This window comes from Cavia porcellus, unplaced genomic scaffold, assembly GCF_034190915.1.
Source record: "Cavia porcellus strain 051 isolate PalLab524CR breed Dunkin Hartley unplaced genomic scaffold, mCavPor4.1 scaffold_9, whole genome shotgun sequence".
Classification (NCBI taxonomy): Eukaryota; Metazoa; Chordata; class Mammalia; order Rodentia; family Caviidae; genus Cavia; species Cavia porcellus.
The window spans coordinates 34658920-34678959 of record NW_026947492.1 but is presented as its reverse complement, the minus strand read 5'-3'; the positions used below and the strand labels follow the sequence as shown (position 1 = coordinate 34678959).

At 34.3% G+C, this 20040-nt stretch overlaps 1 protein-coding gene across 1 annotated transcript in view; it reads right to left on the bottom strand.

Annotated features, from left to right (window-relative positions):
* Positions 1-20040, bottom strand: part of Trpc6 (transient receptor potential cation channel subfamily C member 6) — a 102630-nt gene that overhangs the window by 8291 nt on the left and 74299 nt on the right. Inside the window, 8 exon segments of the mRNA NM_001173032.2 lie at positions 1282-1356; positions 3745-3948; positions 4625-4820; positions 6018-6282; positions 9148-9381; positions 12604-12820; positions 15876-16040; positions 17731-17913. Of these exon segments, the coding sequence (NP_001166503.1) occupies positions 1282-1356; positions 3745-3948; positions 4625-4820; positions 6018-6282; positions 9148-9381; positions 12604-12820; positions 15876-16040; positions 17731-17913 (1539 nt within the window).

Sequence of the window (20040 nt, the reverse complement as noted above, 5' to 3'; positions counted from 1 at the left end):
CTATAACCTTTTTAAATGCAAACACAAACAAAACACACATCTCAGAGAGAAAAGAAAAAACACAAAAAATTCTTTAACTTGCAATCTGGTCCAAAATAGGCTGACTGACCAAATGTGTCTTGAGGGCTGCTGTTAATTGAAGCTCTGCACTACCCTCCTAACCACTATGTTGTACTCTTCCTTTTGAGTAAAATGATGTTGTAGCTTTATTGTATGTATTGTTTGCCATTTCATAATCTTCCACATCTGTACTAATTTTAAATGCATTCCATATTCAACCATATCTCACAGGCAACCTAAAGAAAACTTCTCTGAATGGCAAGATGCTTCCAATTTTCCACAACCTCGAATGGTGATTGTTTTGGAAAACCAGAGATTATTTTCGTGTTGCCTTCAAGTGGTTTCATTCTCAGCCCAGTGGTATGGTACAGTTCCAGGCTCTGATGTCTAGCAGCAGAAGCTGCTGGGAGGTGTTTGTCGGGATGCAGCAGAGCCAGCTAGCATGCCCACCTGTCCTTCATCCTCATTCTTTCTTCAAGTCCTGACAGTAAGCATAAAGGCATCTGACTGCAAAAAAAAACCTAAGAGAAGCACTGATAATCACTCCTAATGACAGTCTCCCGGTAACTAACTGGAGAAGTAAATGGGAGGGGCTAAAACTACAAGTGTCTTGTCTGAACCATTGTGGTCTGGGTTTTTAATTATATGCAACCAAACACAGTTCTTACCTAACACATTGGGCTTCTGATTCATTCATTTCTAATTTCCCTTTAGGGTTTAGAGTACATCTACTGGGCATGTGCAACAAAAAGGAAGCAATGCTCCCCTCATTGAGGATTTGCTTCTCCAAATTAGCCGACTAATCGGTCTCTAGGACACAAGGTTCATTGTGAACTGTGCTGACCATTAAAATTCCCACAGTGTCTCTTTCAACAGTTCTGACTACTGACAAATAAGGAAGTACTGACCTTTGCTTGCATGTCCTCTTTACCCAAGCTTCAGTGTTCAGTTCATCATATCCACTTTCAGGTCCCTGAAGGATTCCTCTCCTAATTTTTCCTTCTTCAAAACACTAGTCCTGTATCTCATCACCAATAAGTAACTTAACATGTCTTAAATACACACATAATTCTCTTTTATGAATTGGACTAAGGCTTATTTCTATTTTCACTGATAGATTCTTTGAAAGTTGCTAACTTTTTAATCGCTTCTGAACATTGATCCCTCTTCTGAGATCACCCTGATAATATGCATGACTGTTATTTTCAAATACAATCTTACCTGTTTCTTGTCAACTGATAATTTTGAAAGGTCTTCATGGCTTCCCAAAATTCCAAATTTCTTTTCTTCATTTCTCTTTTTAAGAGAGACAATAAGATGAATACAATCACATAGCAATCTTTTCACTTTTTATTCCATATTTTAAAAGCCATCTGTTCTAATTTCTCCACAGGTTTTAATGACAGAATCATTTTCATTAGGTTCTTCATTTTGGCAAGTACCCTTGGACATTTCCTTTGGATACTGAATTCTTTTAGGTCACAATTCAAATCAGACCTAAAAACTGCACACTAAAATATAGTAAGTAAAGTAAGAGAATTTTTTTTTTCACTTAACACAATGACTTCTGTAAGTCAGAAATCTGGAAGAATGAAATAGATGGCATATTTTTAAAAAATTCTTATAATTATAATACTATTAACCATTATAAACAGGCCTATAAAATTCTCAACATATTTTTACATATGTATTTGATGTGATCTTCATTATATAGCTATAATTTTATTCCTATGCTAAGTTAAGGAAGCTAGAAGCCAACTCAGTGCTTTCTTGAGAACCCCAAATACTGTCAAAAAGGAGTAACTGGGATATGTTTCCCCTTTATTCAATGATAGAATCTTATTCCTGTAAGATTAATTCATAATCACTTGGTTCGATTGCCCAAACAGTATAGGAGAGAGGACCATCTATAAATTTCTAATGTCAGTCATCTGGCATTTATGGATTACCTAGTTATAGGTAATTCATTATTTCTACAGAAAGTTCACTGCTCCACTGAGCAGAGCTTATTGTTGCAAGTTTGTTCTTACCAAAACCTAAAATTGAACTATTTATAAATTTTATTCACTGACACTTTTCCTATTTTTGAAGAAACAAAAAATAAGTGCACTCCCTAATCAAAAGTGGGTATTTTATTCTTTTAGCTTAATTTACTTTTATTTTTTATTACTAAATGTTTATAGTGTACAATGATTACGTTTCTTGTGGGGAGTTTGTACATGTATGTAGCATATTTGAATTCTTTTTTTAAAAACTTCTTTCCCTTTCCTTCCCTCCTCACTCCTCCATCTCTTGATCCCTTTCCCATTTGCAAAAGATCAATCTCCCTACTTCCTATTATCTATCTTTTATTTTGATCTTTATTATACTTTTAGACTTCCCATAAAGTGACTGCTTTAAAGATATTACTGTTCTCTTTCAATCTTCCTTTTTCAAAAGAAATGACCAGCTGCTCCATCCCACATCATGTGATATACATCGAAACCTGTTGCCACCCTGAGCCTCCTCCTCTGACACAGCTAGCGCCTCAGTGTTCCTCCTGGGTATAGTGTTCTGCGCCCAGCAGAAACGCTCAAACAGGGAAATCAACCGCCTCCAGCCCTCAGTTATACACAGCAGTCCACATGTGTCCTAAACAAATCTGACCGTGCTGCAAGCATCTTAACTTTCATCTCTCACCGCTGCTCTATCATGGTTTCTGAGCTGGCATTTTCTCATGGTATTACTTTTTACAATTAGTACTCTTAGGCCTTTTTAATCTCAAGCTACACGTGGATAGGTGGCTTCTGAATTTTGCAAGGTAGAAACTGGGTTGGCCAGCTTCCCACCAGCCATAAATAATGACTGATGTTTTATCTACCTCTATAAACTGATGGTGAAATGAGGAACGTGTAGCCTTAAGAGCAAAAAAAAAAAAAAAAAAAAAAGAATAGCTTTCCTTTTTAGTACATACTCAGATAGGTAATGCATAATTTCAGTTTGGTGTCATGAATGTTTCTTATACTGTATTAAATAGTGAGGTAGAATAGAACACACAAAACCAGGCAAAAAGAGACAAGGAAATTGAGCCTTTAAGTTGCACTTTAAAAACTTCAAGATACCAAAGTTACTCAAGCCTTTTTCCTTTCCAGAAAACTCACTCCAAAAATTTCTAAAGGTCTTAAAGAAACAATAAGCCTGTAAAGAAGGTTCTAGATCTGTCCTTCGCACCTGTAAATTAGGTTTCCTATGCCCTCAAAGAAGCAGCAGCACTAGTGAACAATATATGTCAACTTCTAACACATGTAAATGTCCTGCACTGCAAAAGAATCTGCAGATAGGTGGGCTGACAGACAGTCACAATACACATCCTGGATCATCCATCTGGAAAGCACCCTGAGGACCTCATAAATATACCCAGCTCTAGCTCACAATGTGTTTCCTTTCTCTAAACTCCCATACTTCACTCTTGAGGACCTCCTAAAATCTCTGTTTAATGAGCTCTTCTTGTGCTTCTTACTGACAGGTCCTGAAAATTCTTTTCCTCCATCTAGGGACTTAGCAAACCTGCAAACTTATTCTGCAAAAGGGTGGCATAAGAGATGCTTTATTTCAGCCTCAGGGACCTCTCATAGCCGGCCTGGTGACATGCACTACAGTGATCACAATATTTAAGAAGACACTTAAATTACCAAACTAAATTACCTTATTCATCTCTGCATCCTCTTGGAAAGCTTTTTTATGACCCTGGAACAGCTCAAAACCCCATTTTTTAAATTTCAGTAAAAGATACAACAGAGACTTGGGGCTTGGTACCAGGTTGAAGGGAACAGGAAGTGTTCTCCCCTCCTCGAAGTAAGAAAACCAGAGTTTGGCCCTTGCAAATTTCCATTCCACATCAGCATCATCCTGTACAAAACACAATACCAAGGAAGGAAATGCATAAGCAGAATTAATGAGATGCTGCTAACACTCTGTGGCTAACAATGACTGACTAACAACGCTTCCAAACTTTCACGGATGCCTCTGCTCCAAGTACCTTCAAGGTTCTATTCACCCATTCTTTCCCACAACTGCTTAAATTTTTACCAGAGTTACTAAACTAAACAGATCTGAAAACTTGCTGATTTTTTATATATGTAATTAAAATATTAATGTACTTTCCTACATTCTAAAAACATTGCAAAATTATTATTTTTTTGTTCTGCAATACATCACTCATTCATTCAAATACAGACTAAGATTTCTATAGTAAAAATTTATTTATCAGTCTGTACTTGAGAAATGGTCAGTTTTGAACATTACTTAGTGAAGATTTGGACTTAGAGTTATTTTTAAACATTATTTTTTAAAAGAGTTTTAAACAATAGTTAAACATTTGTGCTCCTTATACCTTAGTGTTCCATTTTCTCAATTTGTGGTTAAAAGGAAACAGTTAAATTTTTCCAGAATTATTGATCAAGCAAGTACATATATAAAAGGAGAAAGAACAGAGGAGAGAGAGCAGTCCATATTCATTCCATTGTTTACCTCGGAATAGTTACAACATATAAGCACAGACTATAAAAATGGATAATGATTATACCTCAATCTCCTGGAATGAACTGTTGATCATTGCAATTAACATATTTAACAAAACAATGACCATTGTAACGTTGTAGACTCCATAAAGAACATAACCAATGTTTTCAATGAATTTATGATTATAGTTGATGACCACTGATTTCACTTCAGAAAGTCCAAAAATGGCCCAGAACAGTGTCTTAAAGCTCTCTTCAACTCTAGGCAAAAATAAAAGAAATAAGAAAGTGTTTAAATATGTAAAAATAGTACCATAGTACAAGTTCATTTGATTTAGTATCTTGCAAATTATTAAGTGTTGATGACAAAATTCTTTACTTGTCTGAACCTTCATTTTCTTTTCTATAAAATGGGTATAGTAGCACCTTTAGTACTGTTTCAAGGATAAGATAACTAATATTGTGCATATGAAGCACTTAGCTCAGAATATGGCCTGAAATAAACACTAGATAAATGCTATGACATAACTTCATAATCACAGGCACTAACATTTAAATAATCCATGGCTTTAGCAACAGAAATGTTAAATTTATTACTTAATAAAACAATAATACAATATGGGGAAGTATTTTTACATTTTATGCTCATCTGTACATCTTCTCACATTTAAATAGGAAAAACTAATTATGTATTTTAAGGGTGAAAATGACAACATAAAATAGATAGTGTTAACCAAATCACTGACATGCCTTAGACAAGAATTGCAAAGCTTTGGGCATAAGTATTGAACAGAGCTAAATGTATCTGCTTACTCCAGGTTGTTTCATTTCTCAGAAAAACAACACTTACAAAGAACAAAGAAAATAATAGACTATACTACAGTTGATGCTACTCTTAACACCGAATATCTAACATTTGAGTCATCTATTCCAAGCACAATTTATTAAATACGCATGTGTTTGTGGTGAGCATTAAGTCAAAATTCTTGTCATTGTAGATAATTCAAATATTTTCAGTAATAAATTTCTGATAAACTGAAATAGGAAAGCATTCTCTCAGTGTTCCAGAAGTCTCTAAAAGAAGAAAGGCATGGATTTTAGGACAGTAGATGCTCGTCAGTAAACAACAGATTGTATCCTGGCTTTTGCACAAACTAACATCTATGGAACATTTGCCAAATTATTTGACTTTTGTGAATTTCTGCTTCCTCCTTTGATAAAATGTAATTAATAAAGTTATTCATGAAAGGTACTATGAATTGTCTAGCTTTAAAAATATTTGCTATTATTATTTAATATTAAGAAAATTCCTATGTTTTAGAATTCTCCCAACTCACTTTAATATCCTGAAAAGGAACTAGAAAGTTTTTACCAAAAGCATGAACTTATATGAACAATGTTCAATGAATACTTGTTTAATCTGCAATCTCCATTGTCAAAACGTCTGAGATCACATACGTTGTGAAGGCTTCATTTTGTTTTGCACCAATGTAGTAGGAGTAGAGGTTGAACATTCCAATCATGAAGGCCACAAACACCATGATAAATATGACCATGAACTTGAAGATATCTTTCACTGTTCTTCCAAGTGATATCTGCAGAGGTCCAAAGCTTTCATTTGCTGGCAAAATATAAGCTATTCTGGAGAAACTTAAAACTACAGCAATTGCATAAAGACCTTCAGAGATAATCTGAGGATCAGAAGGGTCCCACTTTATCCTGGCTAGGAAAAAAATCAAAGACAAGAGCTATGGTAAGTTTATTGGAATTTTTTAGTTGGGCAACTTCTTTTCTAATACAAATGTGTATAATTACGTTGGTAATTCAGTTGGCAAGTGGAAGTAGATCTAAAGTCCTTTTTTACTGTCAGCTCTATTTGAATTTATGAATGCTTATGAATTTATTGAAAAGATTACCTTTCCAGTTTGTAACAATTTTCTATACAGATATAGCATAATATTAAAAACTCACACTATAAACTATAAGCTACAAAACTTTCAGTAGGTTGTTTCATGAACTACTATATATATATATATATATATATATATATGAACTGAAATAACTTGTGCAAATTACTTCTGTTAGTTTTATTTCCCTATCTTTAAAAATGAGATAATACAGTCTCCATCTTTCTTTTTTTGTGAGAATTAGAATTTTTACATAATCAGTGTTTAGAAAATCTCTTGTACTTAATAATTATAGCATTTATTGTTTAAACTTAAACTATAATTACACTGTAATGAAACATGGGGCTTTTGGAGTATTTGTTGTTACTTAAATTTATTGAAGTAATTTCTATCAGTCACTCAAACAAGTCTATTTTACTACAAAAATGTTGCAATAACTCACTTGTGAGTTTTTCTGGCATTCTTTGTCAGCTCACCAAAACCCCATGTACGTGTACCTACCCGCAAGATTAAGAAAACTTTATAAAGAAAATGCAAAAAAACACGTAAGAGTGATTATAGATAATTATAAATTTGTACTTGTTTACTTGCTCAGTAGAATTAGAAAAGGAAAAAATCTAACAACTGCATGTTTTAATTCAGTTTTAGTCCAGAAAGAATGGTTAGTATCAATAAATCCAGTGATGACAAATGTACTTTCCTTTTTATAGCACTTCAAAGACTAATACTATATATCAACAAATATCCTTGACTTTAAAAAGTTCTCTGTATTTAAAAACTATTTAAGAAAAATAAAAATAAATACTAACATTGAGTAATGAGGTGTCTCATTTGAGTAAGGCAGAGTGCAAATAAGGAAAATAATCAAGGATGGGTAGAAGGAAACAAGGATCTCTTGCTGATGTGAAGGCATCCAAGAGACCAAAGATGAGAAAAAGCTTGAGAGGAAAGAAGTATGAAATCCTGCCATGCATAGATACCGATCCACAATGAATGAAACATTACATGTCAGAAACATGAGCTAATACTAAGAATGACAACAAGAAGGAACCTGGGAAAAGCGACTTTAGAGGCAGAGGAAGGAGGTGGATGGGAAGGGGACTTTTAAAAAGAAGCTGTGTTATGCATGTGTACCTACCCGCAAGAGGAATGTAAGTGACATACTGCAAACATGTGCTAATAAATAATAGCCACAGAGATGTCATTTGAATGTAAACTGATTTCTCATCAGAAAGTTTGAGATAAATATTCACAGGGATTATATTTACACCAAACCAAGTTTCTACTGGAGATATTTTTCTTTCTGTTTTGTTTTGCTTTTTGAAGTCGGGTCTCACTATGTAGTATAGGCTGTTCTCAAACTCATGACAATTGTTTTGCCTCAGCCTCCCAAGTACTGGAATTAAAGGGTGTGTCACCACACTAGGCTTGGAGGTATTTTCTCTAAGCAAATGCCTGAATCTATGTATTCCTTATTTGCTAGGGGAGGTGAAAGAGTTAGAAGACTTATCTAGTAACTAAACTGAGATGAATAACTGCGTGTACTTGCTTCAGAATTAGCCTCTTCCTCTTTCAGACTCCATAGATTCGTCTCGTGTGTTTGGGCACTAATGCCCAGACCCTTGTTGTGGGGAGGACTGCTCTTAGGAAATTGGAGAATAAGTCTCCGTAATTCTGAGATTCAGTATTACTGATACCATTGGCTAACAGACCCAGATCTATGCTAGTCAACTTGCTTTCATCAGTATTAGAGGTGAAGGTTTTGTTTCCATATTAATTTTTTTGTTTCTCAATTAGCTCAAAGCCTAGTTGGCAGATAGTGACGTTTATAGTAGAAGTCTTTATGGAAACCTCAAAATCTCCCTTGTTTTCTAATGTCTTATATGGAAGTGGTGCTCTGATATGGACTTTTAAAATTGTACATATTTATGGAATAAAATGTGATATTTACAATGACTGAGATAAGCTCCTCAACGCAGCCATGACCTCACATACATGTTTTGGGGTATGGTGAGAACACTCAGAATCTACATTCCTGGCAGTTTTTCAAGATGTGATACATTATGATTAATCATAGTCACCATGTTGTCCAACAGAACAGCAGAGCTTACTGCTAAGTGAAACCTTATAGGCCTGAACAACATCTCCGTTCAGCCTGCCAACCTCCTGGCTACTACCGTCACTCTGGACTTCCATGAGTTTGTTTCTGGATTACATACATAAATGGGCTCATGTAGCTTTTTTAGGCCTGTCTTGATTCACTCAGCAGAATGTCCTTACAGGTTGTTCCATCATAATTATACATTTCTTTCTTTTGTAAAAATTGGGTAATATTCTATTCCGTATAAATGACTGAAATGTGAACTATTTTAATGGACAAGAGAAAAACAAATAAATCTAAGATATAAAACAGGAATTCTCAATAGAGCTTCATAATTAGATAATTGATCCAAGAGAAACATACTTCTCATGATTAAGAGAGGTTTCTAGCCAGCAGATAAATCAAAATAAGAAGCAAAAAACAGGATCCTTCAGACAAGATACTCATTCTTCAAATAAAATCATTGGAAATGTAAAAATTCTGTGAGAATTGGACCATAACTAAACTCCTATTTACAAATCTTGTACAAGAAAATTCTGTGTTTTTAAAAATTTGTTTAAACTGTGTCATGTAAACTCACCCAAATTGTAGTATTTCACATCCTCTCCCAGTGTAACTTTTGTCAAGTCTTTCAGAGTATCATTTGCATCAATAATGCTCTGAGCTTTAGATGCATGCCAAAACGCCATGAATCTTGCAATGAATGATGCTGCAAAGATCGCTAACATGCCAAAATCAAGCATGTTCCAAAGCTCAAATAAGTATTCTTTAGGGCCTTGAGCCCAAATTTCTTTACATTCAGCCCATATCATGCCTGCGTCAGAAAAGAGTTAGAATATCAATTCAATTTCATTCTAGCCTTAGCTCTTCCATGAAACAGATAAATTTGAAACATCCCATCCTGACATTCAAAATTTGGGCTCAACTTTCCTGCTCACCTATAATCCCCACCTCCCCACAAATCGCACAGTCCATCGAGGTCAGTGCACTGTTTGAATGCAGTTTGACAATCTTTGGCAGGAGCCTCAAAGCAAGCTGTTCTGTTGATCTACTGTTGGGATGTGGGATTGCTAGTTCTGAAGGTTGACTTTGTCATCATCAAGCTGTCAGGGACATCCCTTCAAAGTGAGCCCTCTGGTTCTGCTTCTCTCCTCCAGAGTATAGAGAATGAGTCAGCTCCCTCTGCCTTTAAATCTCTTTAAAAACAACCCACTTGTGTGCTCATTAAATCTGTTCTTCTCCAAGAAAGGCAGGTTGGTTGTGAAGCTAACGAGACTTAGACTTCAAGACGTCATACTTGCCTTCACTCCTGATTAGTTTTGTCTCCTTTTTTCTAAATGATACCTCTGCAAGTGGGGCTCTCCAAATAAATCAGCTTTAGGACCCACAGTGCTTGGATCCTACCCTACTCCTCTCCCTCCAGGGTGAGCTTCTTTGATGGATAGGCCATTCATTCTCAGGGCTGCTGTTTAAGGATAGTGCCTTTGTTTGCCAATTGGCTGCACATGGAGCCAAGCAAAAGCTTGTCCATGTGGTCTGACTGGTGTGAAGATTACAACCCTGACTACAATGCTTTTGAAGAGTCAACTCTATTTGCTTCCTTTAAGCACTTGCTTGGGCCCATTATCACAAGTGCTCCCCAGGACCTTCGAGTGTGAAGTGTCATGGATCACATCTTGTGCCCTGTGCTCCCACTGTCCCTGGTCTTATTGATTTGAACTCCACTGCTTGGCCATGGCACAGTCTCCTGAAATAGAGCTTCTTTTCTTTAAGCTTTTCAATTTTTAATCACTGAAAATTAGATGAATTTGTTTTCTGGACCATTAATGAATCCTTTCCCTCAAGACAATATAATATGCCCAGCCTCTGACCTAAATGGCTGACTTCTTAGTAATTTTTTCAGGTTTTGTAACTTTCCTTTAGTAATGAAAATGAAGCAAAAAGAAAAAGAAAAATACCAGTGTAAAGGCATAGCTGTCTTTTTTGAGTTATTCCTTGTTTAAATAAATTCTGTACAAAATCTCTAAAGTAAAATACAAATATGAGCAGGACAATAATTCCAAGGAAAATGATTATTACTTATAAATATTTTTGACTTAGATTTCTAAGAAGCAAAAATTTAGTTTATAATAAATATCAACATAAGAATGAGCTATGATAAAGAATGAAATGAAAATTTATTTCTATTTCCTTTATATAAAATTTAATGTTTTCAGAGTTTTATTTTGTACTAAAAAAGCTATATCATGTCTTCAGTAGAAAACGTTAATTTAGAAAAAAACTTACAAAATTTTAGGGGAAAATTTAACTTAATTAAAGTTGTCTGAAATTAATTGAATATTTTGCATATACCAAATAGTGTGTTATATATTTTATATATACTAACATTTTTTAAAAATAGTGGCACATAGGGTGTTAGACTACTAAGACAAAGGCAATATTCTAATAGTTGATTCTTACATTAAGTCAGATAGTAGAGATGAAATACATCTGTCCAGTTCCATCAATTAAACTAGAAAAGAAGTACTAAAATTTCCATTTTTTTTTCTTGGCCTGAGGTTTATTTTTACTCTGTTGATGTGATTCACATTTTAAGACACTATCTATATTTTTTGAAATGTAGCCAGAAAATAGAATGATTCAAAAGTTCTGAATAACTCTCAATTGCTATTGAAGTACTTCACCTGACTGAAATCGTCATATGGTAATTTGTATAATACTTCCTAATATTTCAGTTCTTCATTCCATTAGGCTCTGCTATGAAGAAGCCAAGAAGTCATATGACTGGCTGTAGATGCTTCTGCAGGTAAATAAGGAGAGTTGGGCAGAGGAGCAGGGGTGGGAAATTTATGGACCATCAAAGATCTTGTATGAAGATTTCTTGAGCCTTCCTTTTTTTACACCACACATATTTCCACTCTAGATAGTTTCATGCGTAGTCAGGAGCTTACGTACCACCTGGGAATTGAGGATTTCTGCAACTTTATCCATAGCTCAGACTTTTTCCAGAAGTCATACCTTCTAGTAGTTAATGAATGTTTCCACTTGGAAATTCCGTAGGCATTTCAGAGTCAATCACACAACCTTATTTATCAGCATTACCTTCTCCCAGTACCAAGCATGGCCTTCTATATTTTCCCTCTTAGTGTATTATAGTCACCACCTACTAATTCAAGGCAGAATCCATGATCTCCTCTCTCATATATAAAAATTAATTTATCATCAAACTAACTTTCAAGTCTTTTCCCTTCATTCCCTGAATTTCAGCCTCACCGACCTCATCATGGTCAACTCAACTGGGTCTCATCCTCACTCTGGACCACACCTCCTTTAAACTACCTTCTCTGCCTCAGAGCCATTGTGATCTTTCTGAAAGGTTATCTGACCACATTGCCAACCACTTAAAATGAATAACATTCACTTGAACCATTCTTTGTTTGCATTATTCTAATGACAAGACATATGCATGATTTTAATAATAAATAATTTAACAATTAAGGCTAAATCCTTTTTTATCTGCCACTTGGACATCTAATCAAGCTAGCTAATCTCATGAATCCTATAACATAGGTGTTGTATCAGAAAACTGAGGTATATATGCCATGTACATAGAGAGAGGGAAAGAGAGTCTGCTTTGAACAATTCCTGACAGGCAATGTTCAATAATGTGAGTGGATATTAACTTCATTTTACATTAAATCTCAACCAAAAATCATGTGGTTGTTTTCACAGCTCTCCCAAAATATGAATGGCAGTTTTACATCACTAGTGGGGTTTGATTAATACCATCCTGCCACTTTTCTTCCTGGGCTTTTCTTGGAAATGCAAAAAGCACAAGGCGTATAAGAAGACTATGACACCAATAATGAACCCAAGGCGAATTTCTCTGTGTGCTTTAAAAACACAAAGAAAATCATGGTGTGCACAGCCATTGTATCATGCTGCATTCATTTGTATAGCTGATGTGTAAAAGAATCAGTATCATTCAGTTCAACTGCTAAGGCTGCAAAAAGAATGACAGAAAATCAGTCTTTACCTATTACCCAGGATATAATGAGCATCTCCATCCATGAGAAGCAGGATGTTTTCATCCTGAACAGCTGTTTTGCATTATCTGTGCTGGTTTCATTAGGACGGAGTTTAGTGCCTTCAAATCTGTCAGCTGCATTCATGACTAGAAGTCCCAGAAAAATGGTGAAGGAGGCTGCGTGTGCTACAAACTTCATGAATGGTCCACGCATTATCTTTCCCATCTGCCACAATGCACATCAAATAAAAACTTTAACTTTATTTGTACGCTTTGCAAAAATAAAAAACATACATACATGCATACATATAAAAATGAACATCTGCATATTTAAATATTCTAAGAGAGCTGTGTTAATTTGTATAATTAGTGATAGAATAATAATTTTATGTTGTTATGAATTTCAATTGCATTCTTAACTACATGTGATGTTTTTAATTAATAATTGAATATATCAACTTTTCTGTCAAGAATAAATTCTTAAAATATTATAATGAAAAATGCAGAGCAAAATATCAGCCTTTTTTGTTGAAAGCAAACTAACTTAGGGGGCCTAAAGTGTGGATGTAGCTGCAATGACATTATTAAACTGAATAGTCAGTGTAGACTCTTGGGTGCTGGAGTGCAACAAATTTATAAAAGTAACTGTAAATAGGAAGACTGTTGAATAGCTTTAATAAATGGTGGCCTGGAAAATAATAAGAATAATTTAGAATAATAGTATTACTAGAACTAGCTGTTTTGCAGGATGGGATTGAACACAGTTCTTCACACTGAAATTTTTTAAAAAATATTTATTATTATTATTATTAATCCCAGTACTTTTTAAAATATTTTTATTCTGAAACAAACTGAGCTCAAACTTATGACCCTCCTTTCTGAGGGCCTTCCAGAGTTCTGGGTTTACAAAGTGGGCACCACCATGCTGGCTGACCTCGAAGGCTATTAATAATAAGCATAAATAATACTTCCCTTTAAATATTATATATCATGCTCTTTTTAGGTATTTATCTATGATATAATACTTACCTGTTCTGTAAACATAGAAATAAAAGATCTTAATGTTAGCCTAAACTAAAATAATGTAAGTTTCCAGTATTATCTATTTTTGTTGTAATAAGCATGCAACAAATGATGTTTGGGTGATAACAGTAGAATAAGAACAAGGACAGACAAAAAAATTTCAGGAAAAGGAAGAGAAAAAGCTTGAAAACTAACTTCAAGCAAAATAGGAACTTGCTGAAGATGTATAAGTTTTAAATTGGATCTGGGCTAATTTTCACAGATATAACAGAAATTCTAAAAAATTTTAAATACATTTCAGTAAAAGCATCCATGTAGGTACAGCTATGTCCCCCTATAAAAAAGTCCTCTGACTTGCAAATAATGTTTACATCCAATATTAATGGGAAAGACTGTGGATTTCATCAGCATACTTCACAGGATAAATAATCATTGGCCAACAGATTCTCAGTATGAGAAAACATTTTGGACAGTGTCTATTTAATTTGATCATTTGCCTTAAATGAAGATGGAAAACAGATGCCAGAAAAAAAACATGACCAGAGAAGAAGGAATAGCAGGACATCAGGCTAATCAGGATTCAATCAAAATTTATGCACTGTGTGATGCTAAGGAATGCCACAAATAGCCTGTGTCAAAGCACCAGGTGCTGCAGGAGGGAGCATGATTTTGAACTCACTGATCATATGAAAGAGAAGTTATTCAGTTTAGAAAGGAGATTATAATGGAACTGGCCACAGCATGGTAACAGGTAATTTGGCAAGCATCCCCCTTTTTAACAAGTTTAAATTTCTGAAGATTCAAAAAATATGAATGGAACAGACCACACACATAGATGTGGCTTATGCTCAGATGAAGACTATTTAGAAATTCTCTTTTTTTCTGCACAGTAATTTTGTTACTTCTATGAAAAGGAAAAATATAATTTTCTATAAAAATTTGTGTTACTTTAATAGATCTTGTAAATTTATATTCCTCATTTATACTTGACTTATATGACACCGACTTTTAATATTACACATTTCAGGTGAAAAAAATCTATGATGATCAGTTTCCTTTTCATTACAAAAGCCCAATTTTCACAGTTCCTGTCATCATCACTGGAGATGATCATGAGGTCTCCTTGAATAAAAGGCTTTGGGCCAACTTTGTAGCATGAGTCATCTTGAGAGGTCCCTAAGAGGCTAAAACGCCAACTACCAGACTAAGCAATGAGAGTACAGTGTGTTGGTAGTGGTGGTGTGCTTGCTCCCATGTGTTACTGATGTCTGAAAATGAGATTTGCCAATATTTAGGAATAGCACATGAACAGCTAGTGTGTTTCAATATGACCCATAAATAGACGGTCCAAAAGACATATAGCTTTAAAATCATTTCAGTCTGCCTCTCAAATCTGAAACACAAATAGATCGAGACATGTGACATAGAAATTATGACCACTAGGACAGTCAGCAATGAAGGATACAAATTTCCTGACCTGATAACAGAAAAATAGGTCGCAATTCCTCAAATCAGTTTTTTGAACAAAGAATTGGATGAAATGAGAAAAAGTTTTTTAAAAAGTAACAAAGTTTATTTGAAAAAGTAAAAGTGAGGAATGAGGGAGAAAATGGCTCTGTGGAGTGAAAGAAGAAAGAGCAAGATGAAAGGACAGCCCGGAGGACACAGAGCGGGCGGGCTGTCACGGGGAAGGCCGTGATAGCCAACATTCCTCAAGCATGTTGGGTCACGCTCCAGCCAAACAGAGTCCTTCTGAGCAGGTTTTCACCAAAATCTGAACAAATCGACATAGCTAGGAAAGCAAGCCACTTTTGCTGCTGGGTTCTACTGGGTTCTTCTTGCTTTTAATATAAATAGAAATATTTCACTAAAATAGGCATCATATTAAAATTTATACATCGTCTTTTGTAAATAGCTGCTCTTATTAGCTAAAGAAAATACAAATTCTTATTTCAAATATTGCTCAAAGAGAATCATCTTAGGAAGTCATTTTCAGTATCAGTTCAGTGATAATAGGACCTCATTAAAAATAAATAAAAAATCATATTCATCCATGTGCCTAGAGAAAAGTCTAAAAAAACTAAGACAGTAAATAAAACTAAGTCTAAAAACTAAGACACAGTAGCAACTGTGTTATTTTGTAATATTAAAAACAAAGATTATTTAAGCTCATATACTTTGCTTGAATTCTCATTTTAAATAGATTTTTCAAGACACTCTTGAAGTTGATAATAAATCTACAGGCTTCACAGACATACCTTGCTGCATGGAGCACACCAGTAAATCAGAGCCAGGAAAGGCAGTCCAATGGCTACACCAAGGACCACGAGAAACTTGACCGCCATTGTCTGTTGCCGTAGACCAGAAAGATTCTCATACCATATGGAGAGAAGCTGCTGTTGGCAGTTTGGGTGAGCCACAAACTAGCAGGGTAGTGACAAAACATTTAGTAACTTGATGAAAGAAAGGTTCAGCATAAATCATTTTCATTTTTGACAATATTTAGTTTTGTGCTTTCCCATGGAAAATATAGTTAGAATAAAAACAAAGATAAAACATCTAATTAACAGGCATCAAACAAGACAGCAAGAAGTTCTAATACGATCATAGAAATTTGAAGTTTCTAATTTATCAAACTTTTCTCTTATGATGAATGAACTTTGAAAGCATGCAAATACAATTGTGAAATTTAACATTATAAAAAGATTCACTAATATTTTATAAAGGGCATCTATCTATACCTATCTATCCATCTATCTATCTGTGTCTATATCCTTTTACCTAGAAAGAGTGATGTAAAGATTATCTGTCCCAGGTGGGTAAATATGTTTTCTAAAAATAGTTTTATACAACTTTCTTATATGAATTGAAATACCTCAAAGTATGTTATCCGAAGTTCCCAGTTGTGTAGAGGTCTGTTTTTGGATGACCTATTTTGTTCTACTGATAGCTTCTTTTATTCTTATGCTCAAAACTTCCTCAGTTATAGTAACTTTGATTTTCACTTTTTAATTTTTCATGTTTTAAAAATTATTGTATTTAATAAATTTTATTAACTATTCTTTTATATACAACTAAATAAATTTATTGAACATAAAAAAAGCAGTAACAAACTAAAAATTTATATAAGAATATTAAAGTGTTATACAAAATATGTGTTATAAAAAGGAGTCTTAAGACTGGTTAACTTCAAAGGTAACTAAAACAAAATCTAATATTTGCCTGCTCTAAATGGTAAAGTTTAGAGCACCCATTGGGTGGATAAAAGATGCCTTTTTATATTCCAGTGATATGTATAAATTGGTGCACCTTTTTTCTAGGGGAAACAACAAATACTTTCAAATTTCAAAATAAAAACTTTACATAGCAATTTCATATTTAAATTTTGTCTGCAGATAAAATTCATGCAAGTAAGCAAGCTATATGTCTACTATACAAAAAGATTAAAAATTATGATAACCCAAATCTAAAGAATATAATGAATACCCTTAAATAGTAACCTTATTAAATGGTTAATTATACAGAGATGCAGCTCTTAAGAAGATGAGGTGCATACTTATTGGTTGATACATGAAGGTGTCCAGTGCTCATTTTGGCAACAGATATATATGAACATGTCCAAAATACAAATTTGTGGAGAGAAACATTAATAAGTAGCTAATTGCTCTCCATTAAAAACATGACAGATTGTGAGGTAGCATGTCTGTGCTGTTTGATTATTTAATATAACCTGGAGTTGCTCTGATTACATAAAAGACTACTTAAAATGTAATGACCTTATGACAGGAGTTAGTGTTGAATCTGAAATACTGTAATGATGTTCTTATCACCTAATGAATGCTTCATAATGTGGATACACAAAGTAACTGTATATGATAACTTAAATCAGCAAACAGTGTGATCTGTGTAAATAAGTACAGATTTACAGACTGACCAGTAATGTAGGTTAAATGCCTCACTGGATGCTTAAGATTCATTTAGTCTGCTTATGGCTCATATACGGAAACTACTAATTGGAAGAACTCAGCTCAATCTAAAAATGGCAGGATTTTATCTTTCCTCAGGACCATTAAGAACTAAAATAATGAAAATGGGCTTCGTGCCTGACCTTACTTTTTTTACTTCATATTTAATGGCAAGCTTTAAACGGCTGAGGTTTGGACGGCCCTGATCACCCGGCTGGCACGTCTCAACGTCCCCGTTCAGAATGGCCTCGACTTCCTCTGTGTTTCTGCATAGATCGAGGAGACCAACAACAAAATCTTTGCACTGCATTGACAGCTTTTTGTAGTCATTCTAAGAAGAGACAAAGCAAAATAAAAAATTATCACATTTTACTATCCTACACATAATTTTTCAGATATCTCATTTTAGTTTTAATGCTTTTACATTCCAATTGCTGTCCAGCTAATTCAGCTCTAAAATATTTTATCACTCTAATTTTCTTCAGACTTTAAAAAATGAAATTTGCCCCAAACATAGTAAATTCATTTAAAATAAGTGTACTATGCCAAACTACCTCTTGATTCAGGAGAAATAGAAAGCAAGCAACTTTTTTCATAGCATAATAATCATTCTTTCCATACATTTATAGTCATGATTCTATTGCTACATTCATAATATATATTAATTATATCTTTGTAAGATTTTAGTAAACTGTGTTGGAACACATGAGAACTAGAACATTCTGAAACATTCCAGAGAAAAGTGAGCACACATCAAGTACTTGTTTTAGCAAATTATTATTTTAAAAGTTTATGCGTCAAACACAAGGTCAAAATGAGCTCTAACCTCTGCAAATTAAGATTCTTCTTTTTGGAGAAAATGGAGTTTAATTAAAAATGCTTTTATTGTTGAAGTTTTTTGCCAATGACCTAATATTTTGTTAAGAATATTTCACAAGTACAAGTCATACTCAGATTATTATAAATTCATGTCATTCTTCTATACATTTATTCATATCTTCATTCAAGCCTTTCCAATATTTTCTTCTTCTGTATTTACTTCCACTGAGATAAGGTCATATGTATTGAAATACTAATCAAGAAAACCTATTTGTTAGAGTTTGTTGTGTTACAAGGTGGTAATATCTCATTTAATCTTACAATAATCTCAATGAAGGTAAACAGTGTGTTCAAAATCATGCAGGAAGTGTCAGCATCCGACTTTAGACCTAAATCTGACCACAAACTCTTTGCCTTCAAGAATAGTGCTAATTCATATTATTTGTAGAAAACTTTCCTATTTGCATCTTTAAAATAAGTGAGGCAGGGGCAAGCAGGACAAATGCTCTTCTTATCTTGCACACGAAGAAAGGGTTCTCTGAAGTCACAGTTTCAGTGGCAACATTTGCACTTAAAGTCAGCTTTGCAGATTCAAAGTTAAGTGTCTCCCCATTCTAAAATTGTTAAGTATTGTAAGTTGAAATGGCCCCTGAGACTGATTATGAGAGGAATATGATAGGGAAATATGTGTGATTCTTGTGGTCCACCACTGTCAGTATTTTGGGGGAGTATCTCTGGGCATAGCAACTTGCTGTGTATGCGTGAAGCATACACGGAGGAGGCTCTTTGTAGAGCACACTAAGAACTTCAAAGTTTAGTAACTGCTGCACAGGAGGCACTTTTTAAACTATAAGTTCAAAACGTTTCTATGAAAGTAAACTAATAAAGCAAACCATATCTTACTTGACAATGGCTCACACTATTCCTAAACAGATCTTATTGAATAGTGCAAGTAGGATTATGAGGAAACAACTCTGCCTTTCATAACATAGCCAATTAGGGTTATGGGGACTAATCTCGAGATGCAGAAGTGCACATTGATGAAGTCTACTATAGCATAATGGTTAGCAGCATGGCTCCTACATTTGTAATCGAATCCCAGCTTTTCCACTTATTAACAACATGACCTTAAATAAGTTAAAAAATTCTTCTATACGTGTTATTTTAACTCTCATTTTACAGATCAGAGAACTGCAAATTAGCAAAATTAAAGAAGGGTTGAGGAGGTCACGCATGCAAAGTGTTTAGCATGGTGCTGAACATTTATCAAGCATTCAATGCACGGTAATTATTTCATTGTATGTCATCAGTGGCAGACTCTGAAAACAAGCCATTACTAGATTTTTATAAGATATCATGGAGCAATAACAAAATTCAATGCACCTGGCTTTGCTTGCTTACAAAACTCAATTTCACAAGTGTGCTTTTTCCTTTTAAATGTAACAAAGTAATAGCCAAAACCAATGTTCTCTAGAATTCTAAAGAAAACTGAAGTGAAATCAGACATTTTGAAAGAACATGATCCTTCAAGCGTGAGCAACACTTTTTAACAGAAAGCGTGAGCAATACTTTTTAACAGTTTGAAAAAGTCATGTTCAGAAGCTCTGTGGTAGCTAGTATCTAAACTTAAATTTTTTCC